The following is a 19,034-nucleotide window of genomic DNA, read 5'->3' as shown; positions in this document are numbered from 1 at the left end:
TGCTGTTTATTATCTTGTCAATTAGAGAGAGAAAGCTGCTTGGTCAGAGCTCCCTATCCCGTGAGTTCCACTGTAACTGTGTGTGTTTGTTTATCAGCAGTAACTGCTGCGTTGGCTGAACAGATTCTGCCCTGTGCTACGCTGGTATCTGCTAATCTTTCTGGTGATTTGACACATTCTCTCCAGCTGCCGCTCCGCTCACTCTGTGGGGTACAGATAGGCAGAGCCATCATGGGTGAGCACTCTGTTTGCGAATGGCTCTACGACAATGAGCTCCAATCAGTGTTCCATTGTCCAGTAATATTGTAGGCACAAAGTACACCTAGGGTTTAGGGAAATGGCACATTGTCATGAAGGTGTTTTTCCTACTACAGGAGTGAATGGAAACTGTAGCCTAATTCTGGCAATGGTATGGGCATCTGTTCCAATGTAATGAGATTTGGGGCACAGCCTCTCCTTTCATATAAAATGATCCTCAATAGAAGCTCTCTCAATCTATTGTGGAGCAGCTGTTAGCCTGTTAGCCTGTTGAGCCTGTCCTGTATTCTCCTGGATGCTGCTGGGATAGAGGAGAGCCCATCAGGCCTCTCTGACTGGGGGAGGGAGAGGTTCACTGATTTAATAACACACACAAATCCCCCTCTGTGCCTCTCTGTAGGGGCAAATGACAGTTTGGAAATGCTCCATGCAGGGCTTGGAGGACAGCCTGTGTAAAAGCCTGTGTTGGTTCACAGCGTTGGCATGCACTCCTTCTGGGCAGGGAGTGAGAGATGGCAAAGTAGTACCATGCCACCGTCGCTCCTCCCACCGTCGCTCCTCCCACCGTCGCTCCTCCCACCGTCGCTCCTCCCTCCCTCCAGGAGTGTCTGTTTGCTGATAGTTAGACGCTTCAGTGTGGACCAGGATCTGACAACAACAGCATTTCACAATATACGGAGGGGTATCTCTCCATTTCTCTTTCTTTCTCCTTCCGTAGCGCTTTCTCACTCTCATTAGTCATATGAAGGCTGCTCTATCAGATAACATACCAACCCATTGGTTATAAAGAGAAACTGGAACAACGGGTTTTGGTGACTATGATAATTATTTCTGTACATGTGACACTGAAGCAGTGGGTTAGCCTGTGTCCAGAATGACTGTTCTGTTTACATGGCCATTATCAGAATATCATTGAAATGATATTGGCATCATTCTACAACGCTGCCTACGCACATCACCCTGAATTCACTATATATAGGATATGGTTGGACATTTCCTGGAAATTGGATGGTTTGTATTTAACTTGCAGGAAGGAATAGGTCTATGCATCTAAACATGAAGATACTTAACCTGTAGTGTAAGCTGCATGGTTTTAGCCCAGGGCCTGGTGAAGAAATGAGGAGGTCATGAGTTCACACTGTGCTCAGAGTAGAGGGTGATGGGTAAATACGTTAGACAGGGATGCAGTGTTGTGAGGTGTGAGTTGAAGGGGGTGGGATTGAGTTCACAGTGAGACGTTTCTCAAGGCGTGTGAACGATGGGGGAGGGATGGGGGATTTACCAGTTCAAAGTTAAACAAAACAGGGATGCTCTCAGTGGTTAAATGGATTAGTCTAGTTGTAGTGTTTCACTCTAGTAGTAGGAATACATGGATATGTCTTTTGGAATATAGAGAGGCCAAATCAACAGTAATGAACACCTGGGCTTGAGTTTACAAGCTTTAGGTGGAAAGTTTAGCAGGACTTTAGCCTTCACAGTGGACTGGTCATCCTCCGGTAACCTGGTTCCTCCAGACCCTACCAGCACAATGCAGCACATGAACAGAACAAGGCACCTGTGATAATAACTTAACATGCATAATGTAATATACCATGTCTAACAGAATTACAGTGTTAGCCCATGAAGCAGACCACCATAGTCCCTGTGCCCAAGAACACAAAGGTAACCTGCCTAAATGACTACCGGCCCGTAGCATACGTCTGTAGCCATGAAGTGCTTTGAAAGGCTGGTCATGGCTCACATCAACACCATCATCCCGAGACCCAATCCAATTTGCATACCGCCCCAACAGATCCACAGATGACGCAATCTCTATTACACTCCACACTGCCTTTTCCCACCTGGACAGAAAGGAACATCTATGTGAGAATGCTATTCATTGACTACAGCTCAGTGTTCAAAACCATAGTGCCCTAAAAGCTCATCACTAAGCTAAGAACCCTGGGACTAAACACCTCCCTCTGCAACTAGATCCTGGACTTCCTGACGTGCCGCCCAAGTTGGTAAGGGTAGGCAACAACACATCTGCCACACTGATCCTCAACATGGGGGCCCCTCAGGGTTGCGTGCTTAGTCCCCTCCTGTACTCCCTGTTCATGACTGCGTGGCCAAGCACAACTCCAACACCATCATTAAGTTTGCCAACAACAAAACAGTGGTAGGCCTGATCACCAACAACGATGAGACAGCCTATAGGGAGGTGGTCAGACATCTGGCGGTGTGGTGCCAGGACAACAATCTCTCCCTCAATGTGATCAAGACAAAGGAAATGATCGTGGACTACAGGAAAGAGGGCCGGGCACGCCCCTATTCTCATCGACGGGGCTGCAGTGGAGCAGGTTGAGAGCTTCAAGTTCCTTGGTGTCCACATCACCAGCAAACTATCATGGTCCAAACACACCAAGACAGTCGTGAAGAGGGGACGATAAAGCCTTGTTATAGGTCCTCAGCTCCTCAGAAAGTTCTATAGCTGCACCATCGAGAACATCCCAACTGGTTGCATCGCTGCCTGGTATGGCAAATGCTCGGCCTCCGACCGCAAGGCACTACAGAGGGTAGTGCGTATGGCCCAGTACATCACCGGGGCCAAGCCTCCTGCTATCCAGGACCTCTATACCAGACGGTGTCAGAGGAAGGCCCTGAAAATTGTCAAAGACTCCAGCCACCCTAGTCATAGACTGTTTTCTCTGCTGCCGCAGAGAAGCGGTACCGGAGCGCCAAGTCTAGGTCTAAAAGGCTTCTCAACAGCTTCTACCCCCAAGCCATAAGACTGCTGAACAGCTATTGAAATGGCTACCCGGACTATTTGCACTGCCTCCCCCCCTTTTTACGCTGCTGCTACTCGCTGTTTATTATGCATAGTCACTTTACCCCACCCCTTTCTACATGTACATGTTACCTCAATTACCTGGACTAACTTGTTCCCCCGCACGTTGACTCTGTATCTGTACGTCCTGTATAAAGCCTCGTTATTGTTATTTTGTTGTTATTTTATTTTTTTGTAAATATTTTCTTAACTAACTGGTTAAGGGCTTGTAAGTAAGCATTTCACGGTAAGGTCTACACCTGTTGTATTCGGCGCATGTGACAAATACAGTTTGATTTGAAATAGTTGCACAAACATGTCTGACACATTGGGAACATGTGGCATGAGTGATGGTTGTGGAACACTGAAAGGGAACTTGATTTTTGTGGTGATATAAAGCTAACAACTTATGGCGCAAGCATGTCAGCTGTTTATTTCTTTCTTATTAACAGTTAACAGCCTATGACATTGTTAATATAAACTAAAATGTGACTATGCCCAGTTAGAATTTGAATATCTAACTGGGCATACAGTATGTTAGTGACTGCAGTTGTGTAAGATCCACTAACTCTATTTATATTACACAACCAGTACCCTCCCTTCCGCCTAGTGAATAAGTAATGTTCTCTCTCTGTCTTTCTTTTGAAAAATTAAAAGGACCCCAAAATAAAACTAGCATGGTTTTGGACTGCAGTGTGTGCTTGTTTCTCTCCTAGGTAGTCTAGCTGTGAAAGGAAGGAGCGATGGAAGATTGACTTGACTTGGCTACATGGATGACATTTCCAAAACCTCTTATGTGTGTACATACTCTGAGGAAGAGAGGGTGTGAAGAGCGTAATCTGTGTGGAACATAGTTGGAGGATTGTGAACCAGGAGGATTAGCAGAGTAAGAGGTCGATGGAGATGTGCCTGATTCACAGTATAGGGACACGCTTAGCTGTACTGGTCTGGCCACGTTACCAGAGCTGGCACCTGGCATAAGCAGTCACTGAGGGACCCAGCCCGCTAAGAATACCGACCAGGCACACAGGGCCCTGACCMCCAGGGGGGCCCCCAATTGATTTTGTTAGTCACTCTCAATCAGATATCATTAACATAGCATAAGTCATGGCAAAATGACTTATGCTATGTAGAATTGCAGGAAATTCACTTTAAAACATATGTTTTTCTCTCCMCCATCAAGGGTGGGGGGCACTAAAATGTTTTGCCCACCAAGTCTCGCTTGGGTCGTGCAAAAGGCTAGAGCCGGCCCTGCACGTTATGCATCCACTACAGTTCCTGGAACCATGCGATGAGGAGAAAATATCCTCTCTGTCGGTGCCCTGGGGCTGAGGGCGAAATAAGATGTTGTTAATCATTCATAGACCTTACTGCCAGTTGGATCTGGTGTCATGATGCTTTGAGTGCTTAAAGTTTGTTACATAAAGACACCATTGCTGGCTAGGCTAATGCTTTGGCATGATGCTCAGATTCAAAACACAGATTGAAGAAGGGCAAAATAGAGCCCACATCCTATTAATTCTCTCATTTAAGTAGTTGCTGAAATTAATTTGGAGACCATATTTAAAGTTAAACACAGATTTGTGATGTCATGTGTGTTTCTTTAAGTCTGGAGTGTAGCTGTGGAATGCTAGCTAGCATGGGCTGCCTGGCCTTCTTGACTAGTCCAGCTGTGAGCAGCATTTGAAAGATCACTGTGATATAATCCAGCTCCCAGCGGTGTTCTTAGAACCACTGTGTATTTGTGTGTAGAACAGCATATTATGGTCCATACAGCTGGGCTCAGTGGATTCCCCAGTGACTACTCTTACCCATGCATGACGTCCTAGGCAAAGCAGCAAATGGCTTTCATTTTTACTAGTATTTTTCTTGCAGTCTAGTTAATGCTCAACGTAAACTGAAGGGCCGGGACGATACCAGTGATATTCATTAGTGCCGCGACATGGAAAATAAATATCGAAAGCAGCCCTTATGTTGGAAACAAACATAATTATGTTTATTTATTTGTCAATCTATATCACACAATATTTTACATACAGCAGGTTTTTAAATGGCCAAAGAGTCGGGTCTGCTTCGTGTTTTCATTATTACCATTTACGATTTTTACCATGGAAAAAATATCGTCCTGGCCCTAGTAAAATGCACAGCTTTTTTTATTTGACCTTTATTTAACTAGGCAGAACAAATTTGTATTTTCAATGACGGCATACAGATTTAGTAGGTTAACTGCCATGTTCAGAGGCAGATCTTGCAACCTTTTGGTTACTAGTCCAACGCTCTAACCACTAGGCTACCTGCCGTCCTAATGAAGGGGCTATAAATAAGCAAGCCGTTTGGAAGGTTCTTTTGAATTGCTTGTGGATTGTGTGTGTACTGTAGCTTCGTATAGCTTGCATGATTTATATTTACGTTATATTTACGGAATATAATCCTGCAGCACCAGGAAATGTGAATTATTATGTTGATTTAAATAAGTGGGAATATTTGTAGGGGTTGATCTTTTTGGGGGGGGGGCAAATCAATGTTTTCAAAGTGGATATTGATAACTTTAGACACCTTTTTAAAACTAAAATGCACTACAAATGTTAATTTCCTGAAAATTCACAGCAACTAAATTGATCAAATTAAGATCCTACACCTGTAATGAAAGGTTGTCACTAGTTACCACAGCCACAAAGTCATAAACCCTGCCTTTTTCTACAATTTATCTTAAAAGGTGATTTTAAACCTAACCTTAACCACACTGCTAACCTTATGCCTAACCCTAACCTTAAATAATTTTTMGTTTTCATGAATTTTTTCGATATAGACAATTTTGACTGTGGCTATGGATAGTGGGAACCATATTTGAATGGATGTAATTGAATATGTAATTGTAATTCGGGCCAAGTGGTAAGACACTTCTCCCAAACACACACTGGGGCCCTTAAGGGCCATTTCCTATAGTGACCCAAGGTGTGAGGTTTGGGCCTATTTGTTATTAAAGGAGTACACACTGAGGTCTTTTATCCTGAGTATGAATGTTTTCTAATGTATTCCATTCCCCCTCTAGTGTAGCAGTTGTATTGTTTTCCCCTCTGAGCCCAATAGGCAGGGACTGAGACATAGACTGTGTCCCATATGACACTGGTTCTGAACCCTCTCCTCAGGGAGCCCCAGCCGTTCCATGTATTTGATCTATTCCACAGCTAGCAGACCTAATTCAACTAATCATCAAGCTTTTGTCTAGGTGAATCAGGTGTGCTAGTTCGGGGCTACAACACAATTGTTTGGGGGTCCCCAAGGAGAGGTTTAAGAACCACTGTCAAATGGCACCCTATTCTCTACATAGTGCAATACTTTTGCCAAACCTATTTCTATGTATAACCCTATTTCTGTGTTAGCCCTGTTTGACAGCCCTCTTTCTATGTATTAGGGATCCCCATTACTCTTCCTGTGGTCTAAACACATTAAGGCACTTACATTACATATAAAGCAAAATATAACACAGCACATCATATAACATTATTACACCACTACATATCTACAATACAAAATGTATAATACTACCATACAACAATATTACACCACTACATATCTACAATACAACATGTATAATACACCATAAACAATATACACCACTACATATCTACAATACAACATGTATAATACCACCATACAACAATATCACACCACTACATATCTACAATACAACATGTAATAATACTACCAATACAACAATATTACACCACTACATATCTACAATACAACATGTATAATACCACCATACAACAATATTACAACTACATATCTACAATACAACATGTATAATACCACCATACAACAATATTACACACTACATATCTACAATACAACATGTATAATACCACCATACAACAATATTAAACCACTACATATCTACAATACAACATGTATAATACCAACCATACAACAATATTACACCACTACATATCTACAATACAAACATGTATAATACTACCATACAACAATATTACACCACTACATATCTACAATACAACATGTATATATACTACCATACAACAATATTACACACTACATATCTACAATACAACATGTATAATACCACCATACAACAATATACACCATACATATCTACAATACAACATGTATAATACCACACTAAAACAATATTACACCACTACATATCTACAATAAACATGTATAATACACCATACAACAATATTACACCACTACATATCTACAATACAACATGTATAATACTACCATACAACAATATTACACCACTACATATCTACAATACAACATGTATAATACTACCATACAACAATATTACACCACTACATATCTACAATACAAAATGTATAATACTACCATACAACAATATTACAATGTATGTGTGTAGAGTGCGTGTGTCTGTCCCTGTGTGTGTGTCTCTTCACAGTCCCCACTTTTCCATAAGGTGTATTTTATCTTTTTTTTTTWWATCTGATTCTACTGCTTGCATCAGTTATCTGATTTGTAATATAGTTCCATGTAGTCATGGTTCTATGTAGTACTGTGCGCCTCCCATAGTCTGTTCTGGACTTGGATTGTGAAGAGATCCTTGGTGGCATATCTTGTGGGGTATGCATGGGTGTCCGAGCTGTGTGCTAGTTGTTTAAACAGATTGCTTGGTGCATTCAGCTTGTCAACACTTCTTACACAAACAAGTAGTGATGAAGTCAATATCTCTTCTACTTTGAGCCAGGAGAGATTGGCATGCATATTATTCATGTGTACATTTCAGGGCCAGCTGTGCTGCCCTGTTCTGAGCCAATTGTAATTTTTGTAAAGGCCCTGACCACACGACTGAACAGTAGTCAAGGTGCAACAAAACTAGGGCCTGAAGGACATGCCTTGTTGATAGTGTTGTTAAAAAGGCAGAGCAGCACTTTATTATGGACAGACTTCTCCCCATCTTAGCTACTGTTGTTTCAACATGTTTTGACCATGACAGTTTACAATCCAGGGTTACTCCAAGCAGTTTAGTCACGTCAACTTGCTCAATTTCCACATTATTCATTACAAGATTTAGTTGAGGTTTAGGGTTTAGTGAATGATTTGTCCCAAATACAAGGCTTTTAGTTTTTGAAACATTTAGGGCTAACTTATTCCTTGCCACCCATTCTGAAACGAACTGCTGCTCTTTGTTAAGTGTTGCAGTCATTTCAATTGCTGTAGTAGCTGACATGTATAGTGTTGAGTCATCCGCATACATAGACACACTGGCTTTACTCAATGCCATGTCTTTGGTAATGGGTTATTGTGTGTATGAATCCTGGTCAAAGCTAATGGACATATATCTATATAGTGAATAGGGCTCCATTTGGGACGGAGAGAAAGTTCTAAGGGAGCCCGTGTGAATCCGTTAGTGAAAGGTGATGTCACCCTGGGGGAGATAAGGGCCTTACAGACAGATAGAAGTTAGCTAGCTGGGCAGCCAGGCAGTGCTGAAGTCGCCATGGAGACGTGGCCAGAGAACTAGCTAGGAAGGGACACGTGAGTATTCTGGACTGTAGTCCAGGACAGGGCACTCTGTTGTGGATCCATGCTGCCAAGTCTCCCTGGTTGGCTGCTGCCTCCTAGCCTTGTGGGCATGGGCACTGTGTCGGTGTAGGCTATTGCCAGGTAGTACATTCAACTGCTGTTGTTGACAGTGACATTATCCATTAGGAGTAATTCCTTGCTTTTTCAGCATTACTGAAAATGTCAACGTATATAATCTTAACAGTAGGATTGGCAAGCAACTTGTTGTTTTAATGTGTTATGATTATATAAGTGGGTTGGTATACTGCAGGAGAGAAAAGTCAAGGACATACAGTGCCTTCAGAAAGTATTCATACCTCTTGACTTATTCCACTTCCATTTTGTGTTACAGCCTCAAAATGTATTAAATTATGTTTTTCTCTCACCCATCTACACACAATACCCCATAATGACAAAGTGAAAACTTATTTTTTAGAAATGTTAGCAAATCTATTGAAAATTTAAATGAATTAATATCTAATTTACATACAGCACCAGTCAAGTTTGGACACACCTACTCATTCAAGAGTTGTTTTTTATTTTTACTTTTTACTAAGTGCAAACCAGATGGGATCTAAGTGCAAACCAGATGGGATGGCGTATCGCTGCAGAATGCAGCCGTTGCCATGCTGGTTAAGTGTGCCTTGAATTCTAAATAAATAAGACACTGTCACCAGCAAAGCACCATCACACTACCTCGTCCATGCTTCATGGTGGGAACCACACATGTGGAGATCATCCGTTCACCTACTCTGTCTGACACAGACACGGCGGGTGGAACCAAAAATCTCAAATTTGGACTCATCAGAGCAAAGGACAGATTTCCACCAGTCTAGTTTCCATTGCTTGTGTTTCTTGGCCCAATCAAGTCTCTTCTTATTGGTGTCCTTTAYTAGTTGTTTCTTTGCAGCAATTTAACCATGAAGGCCTGATTCATGCAGTCTCCTCTGAACAGTTGATGTTGAGATGTCTGTTTCTTGAACTCTGACGCATTTATTTGGGCAGCAATCTGAGGTGCAGTTAACTCTAATGAACTTATCCTCTGCAGCAGAGGTAACTCTGGGTCTTCCTTTCCTGTATCGGTCCTCATGAGAGCCAGTTTCATCAGCGCTTAATGGTTTTTGCGACTGCACTTGAAATTTCTTGAGATTTTCCGGATTGACTGACCTTCATGTTTTAAAGTAATGATGGACTGTCATTTCTCTTTGCTTATTTGAGTTGTTCTTGCCATGATATCAACTTGGTCTTTTACCAAATAGGGCTATCTTCTGTATACCACCACTACCTTGTCACAACACAACTGACTGGCTCAAACGCATTAAGAAGGAAAGAAATTCCACAAAGTACCTTTTAACAAGGCACACCTGTTAATTGAAATGCATTCCAGGTGACTACCTCATGAAGCTGGTTGAGAGAATGCCAAGAGTGTGCAAAGCTGTTATCAAGGCAAAGGTTGCCTACTTTGAAGAATCTCATAAAATATATTTTGTTTTAACACTTTTTTGTTTACTATATGATTCCATATGTGTTATTTCATGGTTTTGATGTCTTCACTATTATTCTACAATGTAGAAAATAGTAATAATAAATAAAACCCTGGAATGAGTAGGTGTTCTAAAACTTTTGACTGGTACTGTAAGTATTCACACCCCTGAGTCAACACTTTGTAGAAGAACCTTTGACAGTGATTACACCTTTTGAATCATCTTAGGTATGTCTGTATCAGCTTCGCACATCTGGATTTGGGGATTTTCTTCCTTTCAGATTTGCTCAACCTCTTAAGTTTGCTGTTCACTGCTGCTCCACATCTATCTTCAAGTCTTTCCACAGATGTTCAATGGGATTCAAGTCTTTGCTTTGGCTGGGCCACTCAAGGACTTTCACATTCTTGTTCGGCAGCCATTCCAGCATTGCTTTGGCTGTATGCTTGGGGTCATTGTCCTGTTGGAACGTAAATCTTAGCCACAGTCTAAAGTTGTTTGCACTCTGAAGCAGGTTCTCATCAAGGTTTGCCTGTATTTGGCTCCATTCATTGTTCCCTCTATCCTTACCATTCTCCCAGTCGCTGCCGCTGAAAAGCATCACCATAGCATGATGCTACCACCGCCATTCTTCACGGTAGGGATGGTGTTAGACGGGTAATGAGCTGTGCCTGTCATTCAGGCCAAAGAGTTTAATGTTTGTCTCATCAGACCACATAATCTTTTGGCTTATGCACTCAGAATTTCACATGCATTTTTGGAAACTCCAGGCGTGCTGTCGTGCCTTTTTCTCAGGAGTGGCTTCTGTCTAGCCACTCTCCCAGACGGGCTGGCATATAGAAGAGAGGCAGACGGGCTGGCATATAGAAGAGAGGCAGACGGGCTGGCATATAGAAGAGAGGCAGACGGGCTGGCATATAGAAGAGAGGCAGACGGGTCTCATGCATAGTGAGTTGTGTAATAATGTAATAGGTAATGATGGATCACTGCAGTAAAGTAAGCTAGGCCTCCTTAAGGGCTTCCTTAGCCACAACAGCACAATGTGTGGTTGCACAATTGTGACCCTTAAAAGCGGTGATGGCTGAGCTAATTTGTATGGTTGTTTTGGAGCAGTTAGCGCTTCATAATGGCTAGTGTTTTAGTTGTTGGTGAAAAGGTGAAGATGGGAAATTCCATTATAAAGTTTCTACTTCTCCAAACCCCTTGTGCAGTCATTCATGCTCAGTTTTAGTCAATACAGTTGTCCTTGTGTTTGTCTAAAGGGGAATTCTTTGTTGAGGGTGCAAAACCTCTCCCCACACACTAACAAATCCTTATGACTGAGGACAGATTTTCTGAAGGTAATGAATAAAGATGTTAAACCACATTAGGCAGACAAGAAGATCATTGAAATGTCCTTAGGGACGTTCTGTCCTTTTGAAAGGAGAAGAACTGGGTTAACATATCATCTCTCAGAACCCCCTCTGTTCTCTCTGCTGCTACAGTTGCCTTTTCAGTTGAATGGGCCTTTGTTGTCGGAGATGTAAATGTTTTCGAGGGTGACGTTGCTTTGGAATATTTTTGCCTGAGGCCCCATTCATCCAGAGGGTATGAATACACGAATACACAGAGACTAGAGGGTGTGTCGTCGTTTGTGTGGTGTGTGTGTGTGCCCTGTGTGTGTGTGTGTGTGTGTGTGTGTGTGTGTGGTTGTGTGTGGTGCGCGTGCACGCGTGCGCTGTGGTTTTAAAACATGAGAATGATTGGATGGCGCCTAGCAGCCACATTGAAGCCCTTGTTGACATCACCTAGGCCTACTCATGTGCCTACTGGGCCTTATGGCTGGCTGCTGGCCTATCTGGGGACAGTAACTTTTATCCCATTAAAAGCTGCCACCTTTGCTACTGTCCACTCCACACCATTATGTTTTGATATCTTATTTCATTGCGGGGTCAATGGTGACACGGAGACAGATTGGCCTAGGTAAGCAGACACTCTTGAAACGGCCCGTATCATCAGCTTCTGAAATGGCCCATATCATCAGGCTTATTGAGTCATAGGTCAAAATGCTGCCAGGTTGCAGATCAAAGTGTCTGCTGTGAAATCCAGAGCATGTAAGCAGTAAATGATATCCTCGTGGCAGGGCTGTAGACTTATCAGGGCCCCTGACTCTAATCACAACTTAAGTTCTGAACACAGTGATCAGTCACAGCATGCTTTGAGTGTTGCAATAATCCAAGTGACCGGTGACATATGGACCATATGTAGCTTAATGGGGTAGATATAAGAAGGCTCTGATGGGCGTGAGATTCTTTTGGTCATTATTTACACAGAAACCAGTACCTGCAGAAAAACGGCTGTGTGAAAAGAGTACAAGCTTCAAACGTCCCCTTGGCTAAAAGATGTCTGGAAATCGTGAGAGAGCGAGAAATCCAAGATCAAGCAGGAGAGACTCAGAGTTTTAATCTGCCAGTGACAGAAGGGTTAGAACAGAACGATAGTCAGTCAGTGACAGAAGGGTTGGAACAGAACGATAGTCAGCCAGTGACAGAAGGGTTGGAACAGAACGATAGTCACTGACCGAAGGATTGGAACAGAACGATAGTCAGTCTTTGACAGAAGGGTTAAAACAGAATGATACAGTCAGTCAGTGACAAGGGTTGCAATAGAACGATACATTTAGTTATTGACAGTCGATACTTCTGAGCTGTTGCTCTAAATTAATCCAAGCTGCAGAAGAAATGTATCGACTGTCAACAACTAACTGTATCATTCTGTTCCAACCCTTCTGTCTTCATAGTTTTTTTCATCTGCTCTTTATTCCTGGCAGCTGGAGCCCCCTCAAGCTCCCAGTATCCTATGACTGTATGGTAATGTAGGAGCGAGAGAGAGAGAGAGGCGCAGAGAGGGAGAGAGAGGCAGGCACGGGCCCAAATGGGAATTGCAGAACTGCGGCAGTAGAACAGAGTACTGTAGTGGAAGCAGGGACTCCAGACAACAGACAGCCGTCTCCTAAATATTGAAAAGCCCAACTGATTAATATTCCGGCTGCTGCTTTTAAACAATATTTCAGCATTTATGGGAACTTGGAAGTTCTATTAAAGACAAGTATTTGCACGAAAAATGTATTCCGATGACTTGAAACGTGTGTTTCCCCTGTTTTTAAAAAGTACTTTTAGTTCAGGCAGAGAAAGGTTAGAGTTCCAGTTAAGTGAGAAAGAACTTAAGTCCCACCCCCACCCCCTCTATTTCATTCCAGAATACCTACCTTTTGTCCCCCTGGAGTTTGGAACCACTCAACTGGAGGTTTAATTTCAAAGCCCCGGCCTGGCAACAAAAGTTTCCACATTTGAGGCAGAGCGGCATAGAAGAAGAAAGTTGTCTTGATTCTGGCCGCAGACGCAGTCAGCAGTTATTGGAAATAGATTGTTTACTGTCATGTGTCATGTGCTTATTCTCCGAAGGAATAAAATTACAAAGCTACTCTGTGTTATAGTTAGTTTCCATGCAAACCAACTCAGATCCTCAAAGTTGGCATGGAAACTAACTATAACACAGAGTAGCTTTGTAATTAGCTTTGTAAAGTTCTTGCAATGTGATTTTAATGTGTCATCTCTTCTTTTTTTCCCTTAGGTTTGATTTGTGGATTGTCTGGACCAGAACTCACCGTAGCTGTTTGAAGGACCACAATGGCTGGGTACTCTAGAGACCTGGTTCAATCCTTGCCTTGACAACACAGTTTACAATTAAATGTGAGAAAGACACAAACATCACATAACTCAGCACCAATCAGGTGTTTCTGGACTTGTGGCGTATTAAATCAGACTTCATCAGACATCACCATGCCTATTCTCAAGCAGCTAACCTCGAACCAGTCCAAGCGTCGCTCCCGGGCTGACCTGACTGCGGAGATGATCAGCGCCCCTCTGGGGGACTTCAGACACACCATGCATGTGGGTCGTGGTGGGGACGCCTTCGGGGACACCTCTTTCCTAAGTACCCGGTCTGGGGAGCCCCCTAAAGAACAAGTTCCAGAGGTCCAGCAGAGCTCCCCTGGACCCAAACCAGGCCTGTTGTCCCGAACCTTCAGGAGCAGCAAGCGCTCCCAGTCGGTGAACCGCGGTGACATGTACAAGAACAACTCGTTGGCGCCCCCCGGTGGCTCGCCAAACTTTGTGAAGAACGCCATCTCCCTGCCCTACCTCAATGACGAGGACGTGGTCAGGATGGGCAGTGGTCAGCAGATGCCCAAGAGCGTCTCCTCCAGCCCTCTGAAGAAGCTGCCCGAGGTCGATGGAATCAGCAAACCAGTCAACGGTGCCTCGGCCATGGCGATGCTGGATCTGGAGTTTGACGAGCGTAACTTTGGAGAACTGACTGACCTGCCCCCATCACATCCTCGGGGTGGCGGGATGAAGCACGCGGAGTCCATCATGTCATTCCACATTGACCTGGGACCCTCCATGCTGGGGGACATCCTCAGCGTCATGGAAAAGAAGAGCTGGGAGGAAGACGACCTGGGGTATGAGGAGGGGAAGGGCAGCGAGGGCCGCGGGTCACCCCCCTTTAGCCCTCCCACCACGGAGGATGAGATCGAGGACCAGGTGGATCTACAGCCTCCAGTCAGGCCCCCACGCACCTATCCTCAGCAGAAGGTCATGGCCGACCCCCTCTACACCCCTCGCAGGAACTACCACCCCCACAGCCACCTGGACAGCTGCTCCGTGTCCTCCTCCGGCTCTGCCGCTCTTGAGGAGAAACCACTCCACCACCTGCAGGAGGGGGACACGGACAGCGCCAAGTATAGCTCTCGGGGGGCTGGAGGGGAGGACGATAAAGACTTCTCCTTCATGGACGAGGATGATGATGAGATCAGGGTGTAAAACAGAACAGGGCTGTAATGTCACCACCACAGAACGTGGTTAATAAGGACACCAGAACGTGGTTTGTGAGGTCACCGAAGGAGACAATTATTTTTCATGAGTTTTGAAGCTATAATAAGTCTGGGAGGGGTTGGGAGCACGATAAAGACCGCACAAATCCCTACATATGGATCTATCCTGAGAACCTCTATACGGGGACAACCCTGTTCTGCTACACCTCCTGGATCAGGAATACCCATACACCATCTGTTATTTAACCTTATTTACTCCTGTGTGTGTGTGTTTGTGTGTGTCCGATAGTTAATGGAAACGAAAATGCCTGTCCCATGAGTCCATTTCTCCAGCCCATTACAGAATTCCGTGTCGACCACTAACTCTCTCACTCACACACACACACTGCAACTCTGAGACACCAGTTATTGGTTTGAGGGATTATTTTTGTTGAACTATGATCTGTCATTATGATGATCTAATCCCACAGTTCCAATATGTCATTAAAGTGTGTTTCTCCTTATAAGGGGATCAACCACTCATATCCACTCATATTCAACATGAACCATAACCCAGTCACGCCACCATTGTCTTTCCATTCAGAGGATTTCCCTTCATGGTTACCATAGCTACAGTCCTGGCTACAGTACTAGCATATTCCTTATAGCGCATTATTAGGTAAGGGAAAACCAACCAGCGGTCATGACACTGATTGTCACATTCTTTGAAAGTGGACATATGGAGATGACAGAGGTCACAGAGGTCGAAACATGAACTGTTGATCACCCAGATGGAGGTGTAATGCGTGAGGTGTAGAGTCATGTGAGGTCACGGACTGAACTGTATATTTCCCACACTGCTTTGGAGAAAGGAAGTGAAATGTATCCCAGCATTCTTTGGGGCATTGAATGGATTGTATGTGTGTGTTGAGTGAGGTGAGATGCAGTTAAAATATTGGTTTTGTTAATTTTCAAAGGGTAAATAAAGGTGGCTTCTCCTATGTTTACTACATACAGAATTGATAAGTTGGTCTTCAGGTTCTTAAACAATGGCACAACTTGGTTGTTCATTATTCCAACCATTAGTCCGCTTTATTGTCCTGTTCACTAGACATACTCTATACAGCCCAACACACTCTGAAGTCCTACATGATCAGTTAGCTTGTTTCATTTGTTATCTAATAACTACTTCTAATAAGGGGTAGATCATATTGTGCACTGTTTTAAGTCACCATGTTGATTGGAGGAATTTAGTTAAAGGTCGGAGTTTGGTGATCTTTAGTTGTTCTAAAGCCTAATGTACTAGCCTACTCAGTGAGCCAGCTTAAGCCTTAGCTTTGGAGTTGATTAGGCTAGGTTTGGGTTTGGCCGTGAGTCCATGGCACTTTAGCTTAGATCAATGGACTCAGTCATATATCCCCTGCAAACACTGCCAAGGTGTAGCAACATAGCTCACTCCCTAAAACACTATTGTACATAAAAAATCTTTGTTATGTTTCCATGTAAATGTTTTAAATTAACTTGACTTATTATTAAATACAAAAAAATTAACATTTTGAAAATAAATGGCCTTTTTGTAGAAGCTTTCATGACCAGTAGTGCTTTTATTGTACAAATGTTTAGAAACAGATGAAAACAAATACATAACTCACAGGAGCAGAGATGGTGGTTGTGGACAAGAGTAGTGACCGTACAGTAGACTGTCATATCTATGTGGTCATCTCTTCCCCCGTACACACCCCAGGCTTGTAAGATCAGGAGAAAGAGAGGAGTTTGAAGGGAGGAGGGTATCAGTAATAGGAGAACACTAGTTATAAGTGACAATATTACGCTCCTCTCTCCATTGTGCCACGCAGACCTGGCTACTGTAGGAGCAGATTGAATCAGCACACCCTCTGGCTTCCCCCCACCCTCTCATTCATAAACATACTGTAGGAGCAGATTGAATCAGCACACCCTCTGGCCCCCCTCTCATTCATAAACATACTGTAGGAGCAGATTGAATCAGCACACCCTCTGGCTTCCCTCTCATTCATAAACATACTGTAAGGAGCAGATTGAATCAGCACACCCTCTGGCTTCCCTCTCATTCATAAACATACTGTAGGAGCAGATTGAATCAGCACACCCTCTGCCTTCCCTCCACCCTCTCATTCATGAACTTAGTTGGCTGATCGGTCAGTAACCAAACCAACCACTCATCCATTCATGAGTCATATGTTTGGGAAAGGAAATGGCAGGCGCGCCTGTTCCCTTTCCCTTTAGATTCCTCCTACAGTATTTGCATCCCAAATGGTACCCTATTCCCTATATAGCGCACTACTTTTGACCAGGGCCCATAAGGCTCTGGACAAAAGTAGTGCACTATATTGGGAATAGGGTGCCATTTAGGATGAATACAGTGTGACTATAGGTCCCCCCCTCCCTCTCATTAATTTGGTCAGATAAAAATCTAATCTGTTAAAGTAAAGCAGGAAGTCCCTGCTCACGCCTTCCTGGATCCCTGAGTATTGTCGCGTTCAAAACAACTGGGAATCTCTGAACTAGGTCTGACTGGGAAAATCATTTTGAACAGTCATCCAAGTCGGAAACTCGGGCATCTTTGTAAAACTGACTTTATGTTCCGACCGGAAGATCACTGACGTCACGATTTTACCTAGTTTTTTCCTCAGAGTTCCCAGTTGTCTTGAAAGTACCTAATCTATTGACTTTATGCTTGAGTGAGAGAAAATTACYTTTGTGCCATATGTGACACTGGGGATCACTGTTTTTGTTCCCTGTTATGGTGTTGGTTGGTTGTTTGGAGGGGGGAACAAATTATCCAATGGTATTAGGTCAGGGGAGGAGCCTAATGCCAGGCAGGATGTGACATCACTCAGCCATATGTTCATGCTATGTTTGTTAGAGTTCCATGTGTACATGTCTGTATTAAAGAGAGATTGGTTCAGAGATTAAAATGACCAGGTGGAAATGTGCCAAGTATGTATGTAATCATCCTCTGACATGTCATATTGAGTCTTGATGTCTGAAGGAAACATTTACGGGATACAGCAGTACAGGGAACTTAKATCTCAGGCCTCTCACACTGTTCATTTGTAAATGGGCCAAATTTGGGATTTCTTTGTTATGTTTTTATTGTTTTACACTCAGTTGCTTGTTCCATTGTTGTAGAATCTGTCTATGGAAAGTGGGTTAAACTGCTGCAATCCCTTAGCTGTTCTTCACCAATGCCGGGACACTTTATAAAGAACCTTTTCATTTTCTATCAAAACACTCATACCTGTCCACCTCCATTTTATTTGCTACTGAAGTGAAGTAGATAAATACTAATTGTGCCATCCATGAAAAACAGTGACTATTACTATGTTTGTTATAGGCATTATGGCATAGTGATGCTAATGAAGAGACATCAGAAAGTAAAGTGGGTTTTAACCACAAGAAGATTTCAGTGCCCTGGCCTAATGCCTGTGTGGTGGGGGTGGGGGGTGGGGGGGGGGGTGGGGGGGGGGGAGAGTCATACAAGGGGAAGGGATTGTGAAAAAGAACTGGCTTAAAGGTTCAGCTGGAGAGTGTTTCATTTTTTTCTACTCAAGGCTAGTTTTTATGCCAGGTATGTGCTACTTTTCTTTTTCTTTCTCATTCTACTGTGTATACATATATACTGAACAAAAATATGAATGCAACATGCAACAATTTCAAAGATTTCACTGAGTTATAGTTCATGAGGAAATCAGTCAGTTGAAATATATTCATTAGGCCCTAATCTATGGATTTCATGACTGCGAAGGTCAAAGACACCTTAAGAAAAAATTGGGCCTCAATATGGGCCGTCACGGTATCTCTGTACATAAAAATTTCCATCGATTTAAAATGAAATTAATTCAACTGTATCTTATGCCTGCCCATACCATAGCCCCACCACCACCATGGGGAACTCTGTTCACAACGTTGACATCAGCAAACCGTTCGCCTACACAACGCCATACACGTGGTATGCGGTTGTGAGGCCGGTTGGACATACTGCCCAATTCTCCAAAACAACTTTGGAGATGGCTTATTTCAGACAAATTAACATTCAATTATCTGGCAA

At 43.3% G+C, this 19,034-nt stretch overlaps 1 protein-coding gene across 2 annotated transcripts in view; it reads left to right on the top strand.

Annotated features, from left to right (window-relative positions):
• LOC112069194 (cdc42 effector protein 4-like) overlaps positions 1-17,087 on the top strand; it is a 44,288-nt gene extending 27,201 nt beyond the window's left edge. For both annotated transcript variants that reach the window (XM_070438448.1, XM_024136489.2), the window contains exon 2: positions 13,705-17,087. In XM_070438448.1, coding sequence (XP_070294549.1) covers positions 13,914-14,954 — 1,041 coding nt within the window. In that variant the 5' untranslated portion in view covers positions 13,705-13,913 and the 3' untranslated portion in view covers positions 14,955-17,087. The remainder of the gene's footprint in view (positions 1-13,704) is intronic.
• Positions 17,088-19,034: the final 1,947 nt, after the last annotated feature.

This window comes from Salvelinus sp. IW2-2015, unplaced genomic scaffold (assembly GCF_002910315.2).
Source record: "Salvelinus sp. IW2-2015 unplaced genomic scaffold, ASM291031v2 Un_scaffold928, whole genome shotgun sequence".
Classification (NCBI taxonomy): domain Eukaryota; kingdom Metazoa; phylum Chordata; class Actinopteri; order Salmoniformes; family Salmonidae; genus Salvelinus; species Salvelinus sp. IW2-2015.
The sequence above is the reverse complement of the archived record's forward strand: the minus strand, read 5'-3'. Positions and strand labels throughout refer to the sequence as shown.